This window comes from Tursiops truncatus, chromosome 2 (assembly GCF_011762595.2).
Source record: "Tursiops truncatus isolate mTurTru1 chromosome 2, mTurTru1.mat.Y, whole genome shotgun sequence".
Taxonomy (NCBI): Eukaryota; Metazoa; Chordata; class Mammalia; order Artiodactyla; family Delphinidae; genus Tursiops; species Tursiops truncatus.
Window position 1 is genome coordinate 12,856,046 of NC_047035.1, and position 16,691 is coordinate 12,872,736.

At 40.3% G+C, this 16,691-nt stretch overlaps 1 protein-coding gene across 3 annotated transcripts in view; it reads left to right on the forward strand.

The window, feature by feature from the left end:
• Positions 1-2,464: 2,464 nt before the first annotated feature.
• PPP4R3A (protein phosphatase 4 regulatory subunit 3A) overlaps positions 2,465-16,691 on the forward strand; it is a 38,751-nt gene continuing 24,524 nt past the window's right edge. Inside the window, exons 1-2 of one of the 3 annotated variants that reach the window (XM_019919018.3) lie at positions 2,465-3,879; positions 15,784-15,839. In XM_019919018.3, the coding sequence (XP_019774577.1) occupies positions 3,738-3,879; positions 15,784-15,839 (198 nt within the window). In that variant the 5' untranslated portion in view covers positions 2,465-3,737. The remainder of the gene's footprint in view (positions 3,880-15,783; positions 15,840-16,691) is intronic. The other 2 variants (XM_019919010.3, XM_019919024.3) reach the window with 2 other exon arrangements.

Here is a 16,691-nt window from a genome sequence, read left to right on the forward strand (position 1 = left end):
ATCCAACACCCACATCCTTGACCACTATAATGTATCTCAACCTTTTGTGATTTGCAACCTCCCATTAGGAATTTTCTTAAATTGTATCACCATTTGCACATGGCATATGATTAAGTGATTATAAATTAAGGTATTTATTTATTACTGTGATGGTTAGTTTTGCTGTCAATTTGGCTAGGCTATGGTACCCAGTTATTCAGTCAAACACTCATCTAGGTGTTGCTGTGAGGGTACTTTTTAGAGTGATTAACATCTACAATTAGTTGACTTTAAGTAAAAGAGATTATCCTCAGTAATCTGGGTGAGCCTCATCCAAATCAGTGGAAAGGCCTTAACACCAAAACTGAGGGTTCCCTGAGGAAGAAATTCTGTAGTTTGCACTTGTCAGCTCCTGCCCAAGAGCTTCCAGCCTGCTGCTGACCTGCCCTACGTACCTCCAGACTTGCCTAACCAGATCCCACCACCATATAAGCAAATTCCTCGAAATCTCTTTCTCCCTGTAGATGTATCCTACTGGTTGTTTCTCTGGTAGACCCCTAATACAACTCAACTGTTACTTAAGATTATGTTAAAAAGTTCATTTAAACATAATTATTATTAGTTGTATATATAATTTAAATTTTTTGCCATTTAATAAACCCTGCTGTTTAATTTACCTTAAAAAGATATTATAAAATAAAGTATGTTTTTTTCCCCCCACAAATTACTTCATGTTTGGTTTGGGGATCGAATAAGTAATAACATGTGAATACATTTAAAGATGTCTGTGTCAAAAGTAGACATGATTGCTGTCATGTATAGCAATGGTTCAAAGATGGGGTTGCTGATAAGATTAGGGTGTGTGCAGGAACTGCACTCCTTTCATCTGGTCTCAGGTAATCTCTTGATGAGCTTTTCTGGTTCCTTTAATCTGGCCTCAGGTGGTCTTCCGTGGAATGAAGAATCCTGACATCTTCCATTTGTTAGGGGTTTTAGATCTATAAAGAGCTTAAAGATATTGTTATGTGCATCCCTTGAAGAACCAGGATCCTGCCCCAAGGCTGCACTATTCTTTCTCGGCTGTTCTTCCCTTGTCTCTGCATCCCCTCCCTTCCCTGATTAGCAACTGTCATAGAACCTGGGGTCTGTTCCTTACAAACAAGGAACGGGGGACACAGAAAGGCTTCTGTGGCCAGGAGCCCCATAGGGTCCTGCTCGGTTTCAGTACTAAGGCCTGGAAATGTGGCTAGTGGGACTGAGGAACTGAATTTTAAACCTTACTTAATTTTAATTAAAGTTTATTTTTGGAAAAAAGGTAAGTATATTTCAAGTAACTTTAATATGTGAATCTACTTTTTCAAGTGTAAATTTAGTGAAACCTAAATACGCATCAGGTATTTCCAATGAAAATTCAGCATCCAAATAGAAATTTACACTACAGGTAAAATACACATCACAGTTTGAATTTAGTATGAAAAAAAAGTAATTCAAAATATCTCATTCATTTTATATTGAAGATATCGCATTAAACTGTCAACTGAAATAAAGAGGCAAAATGTAAAAGTTGTGAGTTAAGTTCTGTTCTGGGACCTTACTGAGGGCTATAGCCTAGGAGACAGCCTCTCGGATAGCTCTGAGGAACTGCTCCATAGAGGTCAGGGAGGGGCCAGGAATATATACGAACTTTTTTCCTGTGAAAAACATTTGTAGTCAAGCATGAAAAGGTTACTGCTAATCACAAAGAACAGACATCTCAATGATTTTAGTGCTTTTCTACGTTTGGGAAGATGTTAGAATCTCGGGGTCACTGAAATTTTTCCTTAGCTATGTTTCTTATTTTTCCAGGGGCCAGTTTATCCAAAGTACAGAATGCTTCCTGTTTTTCTCCTTCCTGAATTCCCCTCAGGGTGCACTGTCCGTGAGCCACTGCAGTGGCTAATGGCTGGAATCTTGTAAAAGTGGAATGGCAGGCAACATTTTTTTCTAAACACAACAAAATACATTATAAAAACAAATTTCAGCAGTTTCTTCAAACATTTTAAAGAAGCGGCTACCATAAATGTAAAATTACATACGCGGCTCACATTTTGTTTCCAGTGGCCAGCAATGACCTAGACGGCGTGGCAAAGAGTAAAAGCCCCCCAAATGGTGGCTATCATTTGTGTGATAGGAATGGGAACGACATTCCTCTGTGAAGATTAACAGTGCTTAACAGTGAACGTTGAGAATTTATACAGTACCCCGTTGGTTTTTGTAAGCCCCTCAAGTTCTTTTTGCAACATGAAGAGCTAGAAAATAACAATTCTGGAGGAAAAAGAGGTAGCAGCTATTTTAAGGAGAGGTTTTAGATTCGTCACTTCAGGCTTGGTACCACGCTCAGAAATAGAAAACTGTGCCAAGTTTCCAGACTCCCATCTCGGTGCGTGCCCTATGGCAGCTCCCAGGACCTGCGGCCAAACCTGCGGTCTTTCCCGAAAACTTCTCAATTTCTTCCCAAAGGAGAAAGGCCTGAGTCTGCGAGGCTCCGGCGCCACCGACCTCCGCGCTCCGGGTGCCCAGTCCAGCCCCAAAGGCGGCTCGAACAGCACACTCGCGGAGGCGGGCGCGCCGCAGGAAAGCCCCAGGCCGATGCCGCCCGACGCCTGCAGGGAGCGGCGGCTGGACGGCGAGCCACCCGGGTAGGCGGCGGGCGGACCCAGAGCCGGAGACGCCAAGCGCCCGGCGCGCAGAGACCAGCTCAGGGATCAGCAGCCGGAGGCGGGCTCCACTCCCCTTTCGAATCCCGAACGGGGCTGATGACGAACACAGGGAGCGACGGACGTACACACGCCCCGCGCTCGCACGACAGTACCGTGCAGGGAGCGGGAGGGAGCCTCGGTCCGTCACCGGCGCGACCAGCGTTTCGCGTCCTCCACTCCCTGCGCTCCCGCCACTTCGGCAACCCGACACCCGCCTACCGCCTCCGTCCGAGGCCTCCGCCGCTGCGAGGCTCGCGGCTTCCCTCCTGTCTCTTTAAATGGTGGGGCCAATGGGCCGCCCCTGCAGCTGCTACCGGGGTGGCCCCGCGCGCCGCTATTGAGGGGCGAACCAAGATGGCGGCGGCTTTGGCTCTGTGAGGAAGACGGAAGAGGCGACGGAAGAGGCGGCGGCGGCAGCGGAAGAGGCGGCGGCGGCGGCAGCGGCGGAGGGAAAAGGACTCCCAGTAGCCAAGAGCGCTCGTGCGCCAGGGGGCTCTCGGAGTCTCCCGCGTAGTGGTGGCAGCTGCAGCAGGACCAGGCGCCGGTCGGCTTCGGACATTTGAAGCAGGGGGGCGGAGCGCAGTCCCCGGCTGCGGTGGCAGGGCCAGGTATAAGGAAGGAAAACATGGCGGCGGCGGCCTGAGGAGGCGGCGGCGGCGCGGGAAGCAGCTTCACGGAGATCATGGCGGAGGCGGGAGCAGGGCAGTGAACGGCGCCGCGAGTTCCTAGCGCGGCGGGGCGGGAGGCTGCGAAGCGCTGCGTGGCCCCCTCGGGGCGGCCGGCCTCGCCGGGCCTGGACAATAGCGCCGAGGAGCCGGAGGCGAGGAAAGGCGGGGGCCAAAGCTCAGGCCCGGCGGCGGGCCATGAGGGCGGCAGCGCGGCCCCGGGGCGGCCAGCGGCGGCAGTGAGGCCGGGGAGCCCTCCGCTCGTGGGCGTCCTCTCGCCTCGGCTCCCGCCTTCCCCGGACCCCCTTCCCGGGCGACTCCGGCGGGGCCTTTGCCCCGGCCCCCGGGCGGCACGATGACCGACACCCGGCGGCGGGTGAAGGTTTACACACTCAACGAGGACCGGCAGTGGGACGACCGGGGCACCGGGCATGTGTCGTCCGGCTACGTGGAGCGGCTGAAGGGCATGTCCCTGCTTGTCAGGGCCGAGAGTGACGGTGAGTGAACCCCTCGCGGCGGGACCCTCGCCTCGCCCGCGCCCCTGGGCCACCTGCCCGGTCCTGTGGGGCTAGCGGTCCTCTGCCTGAGAAGACGGAGGGAACGGAGGCGGCGGCTTGGGCCGCTGCGGCCGCCGCCTCGGGGGAGGACGGGCCCCCGGCCCCCCTGTCCTCCCGGAGCTGCCCGGAGAGCGCTCCAAGTGTTTCTTTCTCTGAGTGCCCCGTCGCACTTGTGCGGGCACGGGCGGAGCCAGGCGCGTCTGAGCGGTGCCGCCGGGGCGTGTGCAGAGGTCGGGGGCCTGGGAGCGGGAGCCCGGACCGTGCAGTTACTTTGCACAAGAGTGACCTTGAGAAAGCTACTGATCAAACCGATCTTCTGCCTTAGTTCAAGCGTCTGTAAAGCAGCCATGAAACTTTTCTCGGAGCTGAGAAAGTTCTTAGCTGTTTAACTTTTTGGAGCATAAACATTTTGTTGTGCTTTTCTTCTTCTTTTTTTTTGTTTTTTAACGTATCATTGCTGCATCTTTCCGATCCTGTTGTAGGTTGGCAACCCTGGTTCTGGATCTGGCAACTCTGCACTCGGCAGAGGAAGTGCTTCTTTGCCGTGGGAAGAGAGATTTGTGTTCCCGCAGCGTTAGTTGTCTTTTTCATTAGAAGTGCAGAACTTTGTGTGTAGTTTCACTGGGTAAACGCCCTGCAAGTTTGGAATCATTTTATCCGAGCATTTTATCCGAGCATTTTATCCGTTGCTTAAATGTATATTCATAATTTGGTTCAGCTAACAGGTGGGGAGAAGTTGGCAGAAACCTTTAAAACCTTTCGAATCTGCCCTAGGGATGCATGTGTTTCACATATTTTGAAACAGCCCTTCAAGTTCAAAGACCACGTTGATTGAAGATAAGTGTTTCACATTTTTAAAGACTTAACGCAGTTTAGAGATTGCCACTTCCTCCGGTGGCGTACTATGAATTTCCCTTAAAATGTTCACATCAAGTAAAACTTTTTTCAAAATAGTTCCTTCTGAATTTGAAAATCTGCCTTGTAACGATAGCCTATAATTTTATGGTAGCTGAGTTTATTACGATTGTAGGTCTGTATCTAAATTACTACAAACTCATTTCAAGGACCTTTAATTGGACTTCCTACCCAGAACTCCAATTCCACGGAAAACAAATAAGACTCACCATTCTGTAATTGAAGACTGTAGGGACATTGCTTTTCAATTTGAATTGAAAGAAAAATGGTAACTTGGAGTATATTGCCCACAGATTACTTTATAAGCCTCCCCAAAATAACTTAAAACTGGAGAAAAATTATTTTTCCTTGGAGGCATTTAAAGGGTTTTGAACACATTGGGTAAATTTTTCTGAGGCCTATATTATTTGTCTCTTAAAATACAAGTTTGAATGTGAAGTGTTAGTGTACTTTTCTGTATGACTATCATATAGTAACCAACTATTCTAACTTCTATGTTTTTGCTTGTTTGGAAAACTTTTTACATAGTGAGTTGGAAAGTATAGGCTTTATAGGTTCGGTTAATCGTGTAGATGTGAGATGAATTCTTTGAAACCTCATAATAATTTGAAATAAGACATACCTTCACATCACGTGTTTAATTGGACTCATTATACAAAGTCCTTTGTTTAAAGTATTTTTAAGCATTAAGTCTTAACGTCATATTGTCATAGGGAATCATACTCTTCTAACACAATAATATAGGAATCCGGGTTTTTTCCATTTTTATCTAATAGGGAAAGCTGAAATAAACTGACTGTCCCCTTGTTAAATTTATAAGTTGTTAGGAAAGCTAAATCCAAAGAGTAGGCTTAGAAAATTCCAGGATACTTGTGAAATACTTTGTAAATAATCTTTAATTTGACGATTTATGGGGTTTTTTTCCCTAACAGGAAAACTCCAAATAGGAATAATAGTCAAAATTTATTGAGTGTCTACTGTGTGCCGGAGATTCTTCACTTGTATCCTCTGGTGTCCTCTTGGTGTAGGTACTGTTATTAGCCATATTTATAGATCAGGAAACTGAGGCTCAAAGAAGCTAAATAACTTAAAATCACATAGCTAGGTTAAAAAGCAAGGAAGATCAGTGTTCGAACTGAGGTGGGGGAGAGGTGTCAGGGATTGAATAAGACTTCTAGACTATGACTTGAAACTAGTATTATGAATTACTTAATTAACATCATTAACTGTTAATAGTGTGTTTTAAACCCCCATATTATTGTCTACTTGTATTTGCTGCTTTATACTTAGATTCAAGGTTCATTTCAAAGAAAATGAAAACAATTTTTAGCCTAAAGATATTTAAAATTATAGTTTATCTCCAAGCCACATGTGGGAGTTTTGTATTGGCTGCTAGCTTGGATTATCCATTATTGTGTGCTTCCCTCATTTTCCACTACAGGATAATTGAGAATTTTCTTTTTATTGCGATGAGCAAAATGGAAAGTTGTTTCTGGTTTTCCATAAAATGAGTCATTTATCTTGTTAGAGGAGCATATACACTTATCTAAAAATCAGGAACGAAATTTCTGAATGGAAGTATTTGTGTCTTCCCTGTTACAGGGCATAGCTGTCTGGGTAAGTATGCCCTTCCCCTCTGGAGCTGAGTGCTTGGCAAATCTGTAGCTCTCCCAGCCTTGGAGGAGAGATGTCCCACTAAGTTACTGAGCCCATTTTCTGGATTGCATGCTTATTCAGTAGGTTCCTACTGGCAGATATGTTGTAGGAACATATCTTTTTTTAAAAACGAAGGTAGATTACCTCATTACCTCATAGCCATGTACCTGCAAAGTTCCATCCTCCAATAAAGATTACTTAGTATTGTTTTTTTTCTTCTCCCAGTTTATGCTGTCCCTGTTAGGTTGGTGAAGTGAGGGTAATGATGTCATCCTTTACTTACTCTCTCACTTTATGTTCAAATCATTCTACTTGTTTTCTCCGTTATTATTTTTACCACCTCCACCTGCCAATTTTAGAATTGATAAAGTAAAGAAATTGGAATTTCTCCACACACTGAAGGATGTCTTTGAACATAAAATCACGTCTATACTCTTTATTCTGGATTACTTTGCCAATCATCAAGAATAGTGTTCTTGGGGCTTCCCTGGTGGCGCAGTGGTTGAGAGTCCACCTGCTGATGCAGGGGACATGGGTTCGTGCCCCGGAGCGGCTGGGCCTGTGAGCCATGGCCGCTGAGCCTGCGCGTCCAGAGCCTGTGCTCCGCAACGGGAGAGGCCACAACAGTGAGAGGCCCGCGTACCGCCAAAAAAAAAAGAATAGTGTTCTTATATTTGGTTTTTACTTTAAGTTTTATGAAGTATATTTTACGTTTCATAATGATTTTAATTCTGACTTGTCTAGTCAAAGTTAAAAAGATTTCATTTTCATTGTTATTTGAGGCATGAAGAAATGAGACATGAGGAAATGTTTTGTTCAAGGTAGTGCTGCTAGCTAATGGTAAAAACTGGAATCCTGTGCTTCTTCTTCTTGGTAGAACTTGGTTGTAGGTAGATCTGCCTCTACTCCTACTATAAATAGAAAAGGAGGTCAACAGTTTCGGTAGGAGAGTCTGTTTTGTTTTGTTTTGGCTGCGGTGGTGAGAAATAAGAGATAGCATCAGCATTTTTTATGTTATTCTTATAAATCAGTAAGTAGTATATAATCTTGCATATAGTAAGCACTCCAAATTTAGCTACCAAGAAGAACCCAGTGTCAGTACTGGGAGAAATATTTCACTTTGAAAAGTTGATATAAATGTGCTTTTTTTCTCCTGTGTAGACCTACTTTGTGGAAAATTAATAGGCTTAGGATAACCAAACCCTTATTTTCATCTGTTGCATGTGATAGCTTTTGAAAGTTTGAGGGCCGTTGGCTACACTGGGTATACCTGATGGGGTTGGAGTGTAGTGAAGGCTTGACACAGGGGTGGGACCTTTTAACATAATGCTACCAAGTTTTTTTTTTTCCCAAGCCTTCATTTTAGGTTTTAAATGCCATGTGTAATCTGTGGTCCACAAAATTGGGAGGGAGGGACCTGGAACACAGACCTGCTATAGGTTTGAAACATACACTAGTCTCCTATCATCATGAGATTTTGGACTTCCATTAATTCATTTTGATGGTGTTTTCTTTCTCCTAAGGAAGCATAGTACCTAAGCTCTTGCCCTTAGCTTTGACCGTTGATAATCTCAATATACTGGAAAAGCCAGTATATTGCCAGTAAGATTGAACTGTTTACTTAAGAGCAGCAAACCTGGAAGCTCTTCATTCTGAAATCCTTAAGTATTTATCCAAATCTGAACTGAGGTCAGGATCTAAGTTTCTTAACTGCAAACCAGATACTCCCGTATTACCCGAATCTGATTGATTGGTTGGTATTGAAAATAAAGCCATAAAATTATAGAAACTACAGTATTATCATTTCTCCAGTGAAGGGAATTGATATCTTCTGAACAAGTGAATTTTCCAGCTAAACTAAACTGTGTAAACAAGGTTAAAAAATCTCAACAATTTTCATGGAATATTTCCTAAATACTATATATTAGAAGGTTTTTCTTAGGCAGTCTAATGAGCCTGTGTTGGTTAGCCTTTTATTTGTAATGTGTTTCTGGATCATTGTTATCAGTACTAATTTTTCTACTATTCAAGATTATAGTGATGCCAGGAAATGATATTCTGATCATGCTGTTAAAGAAAAGTATTGAGTGCTGGTTATGTGATAGGTTCTGGGGTAGGTGCTTTAATATAAAATTTCAGTTAATATTCAAAAGCAACCCTAAGAGGTATTATTTTTTTCTAACCATAAGTCTTGGTGCATTGATTCTTTGATTGGATAGTTCTGGGGTCTTTTTTTCCTGTACCCAGCCAGAAATCTAGACTTTTTTTTTTTCCCAATGTAAAATCTTTCGATTATAAAAGATTTGCATGAATTTAGTGTATGAGTATGTTTGTTAGAACTAGGAATCAAACAAGCTGTCTGCTGGCTGGATCTATACTACAGGCACTAGTTTTAAGTTCTCCGATTTCAACTCTTCAGATGAGACTTCATTCTGCATGTACTAACTACCCTCCCCCATCCCTGGAGGTGTTTGTTTTGTTTTGATAGGGGTGTATTGGGGGTTTGCAGCAGGATACTAGAAAAGTTCAAGAGGAACCAAGATGTGAAGTAGTAGGGAGGGAACGTTTTTAATGACCTAATTGTTTATACCCATAATTGTACTGTTTGTTTTATTGTCACTTTTTCTTGCTATCAGTCTATGACAGCTTTACCTGTAGTTGTCTTGGTGATGTTATGAGTGGCATTTCCCCTTCTTTACCATTGTCCCCCCATTTCCTGAGTGTACAGATCTCCTTGTTATCAGTATATTTGGGGCCTCTGTTTGTGTCAGGATATACAGATCTATCTCATCTAAAACTAGCGTAGTATTCCACTGTATATATTGAATTCACACAGTACAGTGTTGGTGGCATAGAGTAACATTTCTCAGATTTTTTCCCTCAGGATACCTTTATAGTACTAAAATTGAGGATCCCTAATAGCTTTTGTTTATGTTTAAATAAAAAATATCTTTTGATATTTAGCATATTAGAAATTAAAACAAGACTTTAAAAATCTTTTCTAAAGCAAGAATTCAGTGACAAGAATGTCACTGTTTTACAGTTTTACAAATCTCTTTATAATGTCTGGTTCAATTTTTTTTTAAATGTTCTTTTCTGCTTCTGCATTCAATCTGTTGCACTATCAGTGTAGACACTGTGAGAAAAATAAGAATGAAAATGGCAAATAATCTCTTAGTAATATTATGAAAATAGTTTTGATTTTTCTAGGCCTCTTGAGATCCCCACACTCTCTAGCTGGCTCATACATTGTTTCTAGTTTTTTTTTTGCCTTTACAAACACTGCTAATGACATCTGTATTCATATACTTGGCACCTGTATGAGAGTGTAGGATAATTTCCTAGGATTGTTGGACCAAAGAGTAGTATGTGTTTAGAAGCTTTGTAGATAAAGGCAAATGACCCTCCAAAAGGGTTGTGCTGATGTTCAGTTTGGGTAATAGTAAATGAGAATTAAGGACCCTCTTTATTTTTTGAAGAAGTATATGTGCAAATATGGCCTTGCACGCCTGTCAGAATCTTGGGGATGGACTCTGACAAGCATTTGCTGTGCAGGAGTATTTAGTTCACCTGAGCGTGGCTGATTTTGCTAGTGGTCTGAATGATAGATTCTGCAGTGACAAACTTAATTACATGTATTGATGCATTCCCCTTAGCTACATCAATCTCTCGATTTTTGTGTTTCCATATTTCCTTCCCAGTCATTCAGGTGGGAAGTGGGAAGACCTTTCTCAAGTCTTGATATTGGGGTTTGCTATGTAGGCTTGTCTTTCTCTTGTCTGTGTGAGTGTCTTTCTCAGATGTGTGAGGAGATGGTGTCATGGTGGGGGGTGGGGGTGAGAATGAATTCCTCTTGGAGGATAAAGGCATCTATTTCATTGGATAGGATGAATGTGTTCCTCAAATAAATTGGGGTGGGGGGCTGTTTTACGTATGTGTTTCAGTTACTAAGATATACTGGATCTACCCCATTATCAAAAGCATTGTGTTCCCCTTAATGAGAACTTTAACTCCCTTGATGTCATTTAAGGTCTTCTATTAAGGAAAATTTTCCTCATTTCTCCCCTTGTTATCTCTGCTACCATGATAAATGCCTCACACCTATAGTTGAACTCTACATCCCCTTCCATACCCACTTATTACTGGGATGGAACTACTGTTCCCAGTACTGTAGCTGTAGCAATTGATAACAAATAAACTTGTTGGGGGGAAGGATTGTGTAAATGCATATTAACACTCAGCTGGATCTTTTTCAGTTGATTGGATAAGTGCTTATAATTTTATTCAGTAGAAACTATGAGATGGGAGTGGGGAACCTAATAGATGGACTAGGAATAAAACTAGAAATGTGTCTTTTCATTATTATCTTACTTAGCCCCCCAGTTAAAAGGCTGTTTCCCATATTCCAGCCTCTACAGCCTACTGACATCTTGGGGAACATGGTATTTGGGGACCAGAGCTGGACTTCCTAAAGTTATATCTTAGACTAAAACCATTGGATATGGCTGAAATGGTTTCAGGAGAGATGCTTCCCCCTGACATCTTGAATGGCCCAGGAAAAAGAAAAACTTACCAGAAGCTTCTAGTATGTGCTTATTCTTGTTTTCACCAGCATTTCGGAAGGGAACACTTCATACTTTGAATTTGTGATTGATTTTTCCTTTTTAGTCATCCTAACACTGTAACACTACCGAGTTTTGAAACAAATGCAAAAAAAAAAAAGGCAAAAAAACTTGTACTCAAAAAATAATAGTTGGTTGGTGTTGGTGTTTTGTTTTAGCAGTTGCCAAGTCAGGTGTGTGGGTTTTTTTGTTTTATTTTTAAATTATTTATTTTTGGCTGTGTTGGGTCTTCGTTGGAGTGTGCGTGCTTCTTATTGCCATGGCTTCTCTTGTTGCAGAGCACGGGCTCTAGAGCGCAGGCTCAGTAGTTGTGGCGCACGGGCTTAGTTGCTCTGCAGCATGTGGGATCTTCCCAGGCCAGGAATTGAACCTGTATCACCTGCATTGGCAGGCAGATTCTTAACCACTGCACCACCAGGGAAGTCCCAGGTGTGTGTTTCTTGAAATCACAACTTGAAGTGATAGCTCCAGCCCCTATGCTGTGTGTCATTTTACCCCTTCTCTTAAACTTAAAAAAAAAAAAAAAAAAAAAAAACTTTTAAAGTATAATACATCAAAAAGGTACACAAATCTTAAGTATTCAGCTTGATGAATTTTTCACAAAATAACCAGCACAAAGACGAAGAAACAACATAACCAGCACTCCGGAAACCTGCTTCATGTCTCTCTTCAGTCACTATCTCTCCCCTTCCCCTCAACAACCTAACTTCTAACACCATAGATTAATTTTTGCCACTTTTTGAACTTCATGTAAATGGACTTATGGTATATACTTTGGTCTGAGGCTTCTTTCATTTATGTTTGTAAGGTTCATATACATTTTTGCATTTACATGTATTTGGTTCATGCATTAACATTGCTGTATGATATTCCATTGTATGAATATTTACACTTTAGCTTTTTTTTAACAGAATTCACATGCCATCTCATTCAAAGTGTATATAGTTCCGTATTGTCTAGTATATTCACAGGGTTATGCAACCATCACCACAATGAGAGACCATTTTGTCCTCTAAAAGAAATCGTGTACCCATTAGCAATCACTACCCATTTGTTCCCCCTTCCTCGCAGTCCTAAACAGCCACTAATCTACAAATCCTCTAAATTTGCAAATTCTGGACCATTCATATAAATGCAGTCCTAAAACATGTGGTTCTTTGTAACTGGCTTCTTTAACTTACGTTTTCAAGGTTCAGTTACAGCATGGATCAGAACTTCATATCTTTGTATAGCCGAATAGTCTTTCATTTTATTTACCCATTCATCAGTTTTTGGACATTTGGATTGTTTCCACTTTTTTGCTGTGTGTACACAAATTTGTGTGGGCAAATGTTTTTGTTTCTCTTGTATGTACCTAGGAGTGGAATTGCCCGTAACTCTCTTTTTGAGGAACTGCCAAATTTTTCCAAAGTGGATGCCTTTTTATATACCTACAAGAAAAATGTATGAGGGTTCCAATTTCTCCACATGGTTGCCAGCTCACGTCATTGTGTGTCTTTGATTATAGGCTTCCTAGCTGGTGTAAAATGGTTATCTTTTTGTGGTTTGGGTTCGCATTTCCCTAATGACTAAAGGTGGTGAGCTTCTTTTCATGTTTATTTTCCATTTGTATATCTTCTTTGGAGAAATATCTACTCGGATCCATTGCCCATTTTTAAATTGGGTTATCTTTTTATTATTGAGTTGTAAGAGTTCTGGATGCAAGTCCCTTATCAGATATATGATTTCCAAATAATTTTGCACATTCTGTGGGTTCTTTTCACATTCTTAATGGTATTGTTTGTAGCATTTTTTATTTTTGTTTTTAATTTTGATTATGTCCAGTTACCATCATTTATCAATGATGTCTGATTTTTTTCCTTTGTGCTTTTGTGCAGTTTGACTTTTAAGGTGGCATTACTTACTTAGTTTGGTTCTATGACATTAGATCTCTTGCATCTTCTGAAATATGTTATAAAGTAATCCATTTGTTTCACTCTATTATTTATGTAGTTTTCTGCGGATTGATTGTTTTTTGAGGACATGATATATTTCAAAGTAGGGTTTTTGGAATGTATTTTCTCATAGAAACATGTTTTGAATATGATTATATGCCATGACTCATCTTTTAAAAGTTTGATCCATAATGTACTTGACATACTTTGTGATTTCATTGGGAAATAATAGGGTGCAATTTTTGTTCTAGTAATTAAACAATAAACAGTGAAAGAATATTTACAGAGATAGTTGGAAATTTTAATACTTTTAAGGGACTCTAGACATTGAGTTCGTTTGCTTGCTGCTTTTTCTTCTTATAAATATATCACTAGACAGCTCTTAGTAATTACCGAAATAAAAATTCGTTGATTGTGCATAAAGAAAATTAAGGGGCACTGGAAAATTTATTTTGATTATTGTGGCAAAAGTTGGAAAAATGGGAAGAAGAGTAATCAGGCTTCCTCCAGAATGTGAGAATATTTGTCTGAACCTCAGTGAGCCAAAAATAGTAAAAAGAAAAGAGCTTAAAGAAATGGGGTGTTGGGAGTACAGGTGGAGAAAATAGGGAGACTGTTTAGTTACCTTAAGTACAGACAGGGTAAGAGACAGATTTTGGGTTAAGCAGTTCACCTGTGCTATACACTGGAAAGATTCAAGTAAAGTGGGAAGCTTTCTTGTGCACAAGGTGTTTGCAAATTAAGTCACTGCAGCTTGGCAAATGCTGGTATTTTACTATATATATTCAATATCACTGAGCATCATTACCAGCCCATGGTAGTGAATGATCAGTAAATTACTAACACGGGGCAGTATCATAAACTTAGTAAACAAATTTTAACATAAAGGCAAAACTAGTCAAATTTGGAAATGTTAAGAGTGCCCTTTTCTCAAGTGTCTAGCCACTATTTGGAATGGATAAAGCAACTGTTTAATGTAATATGAGAAGAGTTGAAAGCTTTGGATGAGAGACAGCTGCAGAGGAAATGCTTTTTCTCAAGTATTTTGGGTCAGAACTTGGCTTTAAACTGGAATTGGTTGAGGAGGGGAGAGGTATACATTTAGTCTTAAAATTTGCTTTTTGTGGAGACATACAGATGGCCAACAGGCACATGAAAAGATGCTCAACATTGCTAATTATTAGAGAAATGCAAATAAAAACTACAATGAGGTACCACCTCACAGCAGTCAGAATGGCCATGATTAAAAAGTCTACAAATAACAAATGCTGGAGAGGATGTGGAGAAAAGGGAACCCTCCTGCACTGTTGGTGGGAATGTAAATTGATACAGCCACTATGGAAGACAGTATGGAGGTTCCTTAAAAAACTAAAAACAGAGTTGCCATATGATCCTGCAATCCCACTCCTGGGCATATAGCTGCAGAAAACTAATTTGAAAGGATACATGCCCCCCAGTGTGCATAGCAGCACTGTTTACAATAGCCAAGACATGGAAACAACCTGTCCATCGACCGGTGAATGTATAAAGATGTGGTACCTGTGTACAATGGAATACTACTCAGCTGTAAAAAAAGAGTGAAACAATGCCATTTGCAGCAACATGGATTGACCTAGAGATTATCATACTAAGTGAAGTAAGTCCGACAGAGAAAGACAAATACCATATGATATCACTTATATGTGGAATCTAAAATATGACACAAATGAACTTATCTATGAAACAAACAGACTAACAGATATAGAGAACAGACTTGTGGTTGCCAAGGGGGAGATGGGGTAGGGGAGGGAATGAGGGAATGGATTGGGAGTTTGGGGTTAGCAGGTACAAACTATTACATACAGAATGGATAAACAACAAGGTCCTACTGTATAGCACAGGGAACTATATTCAGTATCCTGTGATTAAACCATAATGGAAAAGAATATGAAAAATGTGTGTGTGTGTGTGTATATATATATATATGTATAACTGAATCACTTGGTTGTACAGTAGAAATTTAACACAACATTGTAAATCAACTATACTTAAATAAAATTTTTTATTATTATTTTGCTCTTTGTCACAAAGCAGTAGTTATTTTCTAATACCTTGAGTCTTACGATACTGCCGGGGAAAAACAGAAATGTGCAAATTAGCTTATTCTGAGAAGTAAATTGATAATTTGAAGATGGAGAAGTGTGATTTCTGTATTAAACAGAAATATAAGACTTTCTGAAGGTGAATCATAATGTGGGGATGTACTTGGGCAATGGATCATATCCTTGATGTTTTCAGACTTTTACCAGTGAATTCTTATTTTCAGTCTTGAGAGAGACCAGATTTTATTTATAATGCTTATTTGCATGTTTTAAGTTATTTCTCTAATAATACTGTATATTAGAGATTTAATCCCAGATCATCTGGCTTCACACTGTGCTGTTTCACTACCTTCTGCTGCCCAGGAGTTGTTAGATTTCTCTTACCATCTAGTGCTCGCTCTTTAGATGATCGTGTCTTTTTTGTTAAAAGTAAACATGTATAAAGCAAGCATTTCTTAGGTTACAGGCTATTATATTTAAATTTGTATTGTTTTAAAATAATATTTCCTCAACTGAAGTTGTATGTGCATCAGTCCTTCAAAAAAGGAAATGTGTGTGTATGTAAGGGAATATAATTTTGCTGCTTTACAGTTACATAATGGAATGTGTTTGTTTTTTCTTTTTCCTCTTTCCTAGGTTCTCTACTTTTAGAGTCCAAAATAAATCCTAATACTGCATACCAGAAACAACAGGTAAAATTTTGAAGATGTTCTTTATCTTGCATATTATCCTCTCGATTTGGTGATTAAATGAAAATTTGCCATCTGATTCCTTACAATGAAAATTTTGGAGTAGATTATAAGATGCTTTGCCAGTCTAATTCTAAAATCCAGTTCTACCAATCTCTGTATATATAAAGCAGTCATTTTAAATTAAAGAAAAACTTGCTTCAAGTTAAGCTAAGTTCTAGATATTTGACTAACTGAGCCTTATTCTCAAAAGTTAAAACCTAAAACGACACAGTTTTCTTGTTTCTACCTAAAGAGAATTTAAAAAGTGACCACTGATGGAATAATCAGCTACTAACACAACTAAATGGTAGAAACTCCTTCCTTCACTGTTGTAAATGCTAGTGCAGGAGGAACATTCATATCTCTATACAGCAACTCAGTATAAATACGAATCTGATTTCTTATATAGCCTGACTGGGACCTTATAATGATGTAAGTTTTCTAAGAACTTTTAATTTGAGTACACTCTCTTTCTTGTACCCTTCTGATGCAAGAGATATCTGAAAGTAAATCTCTCACTTAATACTTGCAAGCACTGTCATCAAAATTGGTATTTATTTCAGAATATACCCATGTAGATAATACTGAGTGCTTTACAAAGCCAATGAAATCAGTATCAGTTCCCTCACTGCCCTGAAGATGCAGATATAAAATAACTTAAAATACACTACCAACACATTTATATTACTTTATAAATATATAAATATATAACTTTATAAATTATAAAGTGCTTTGCTTCATCATTGACTATTAAAATACTACTAGAGGCAAGTTAGTTTTATTTTGCACATAAGATGATGCCTAAAGATTGTG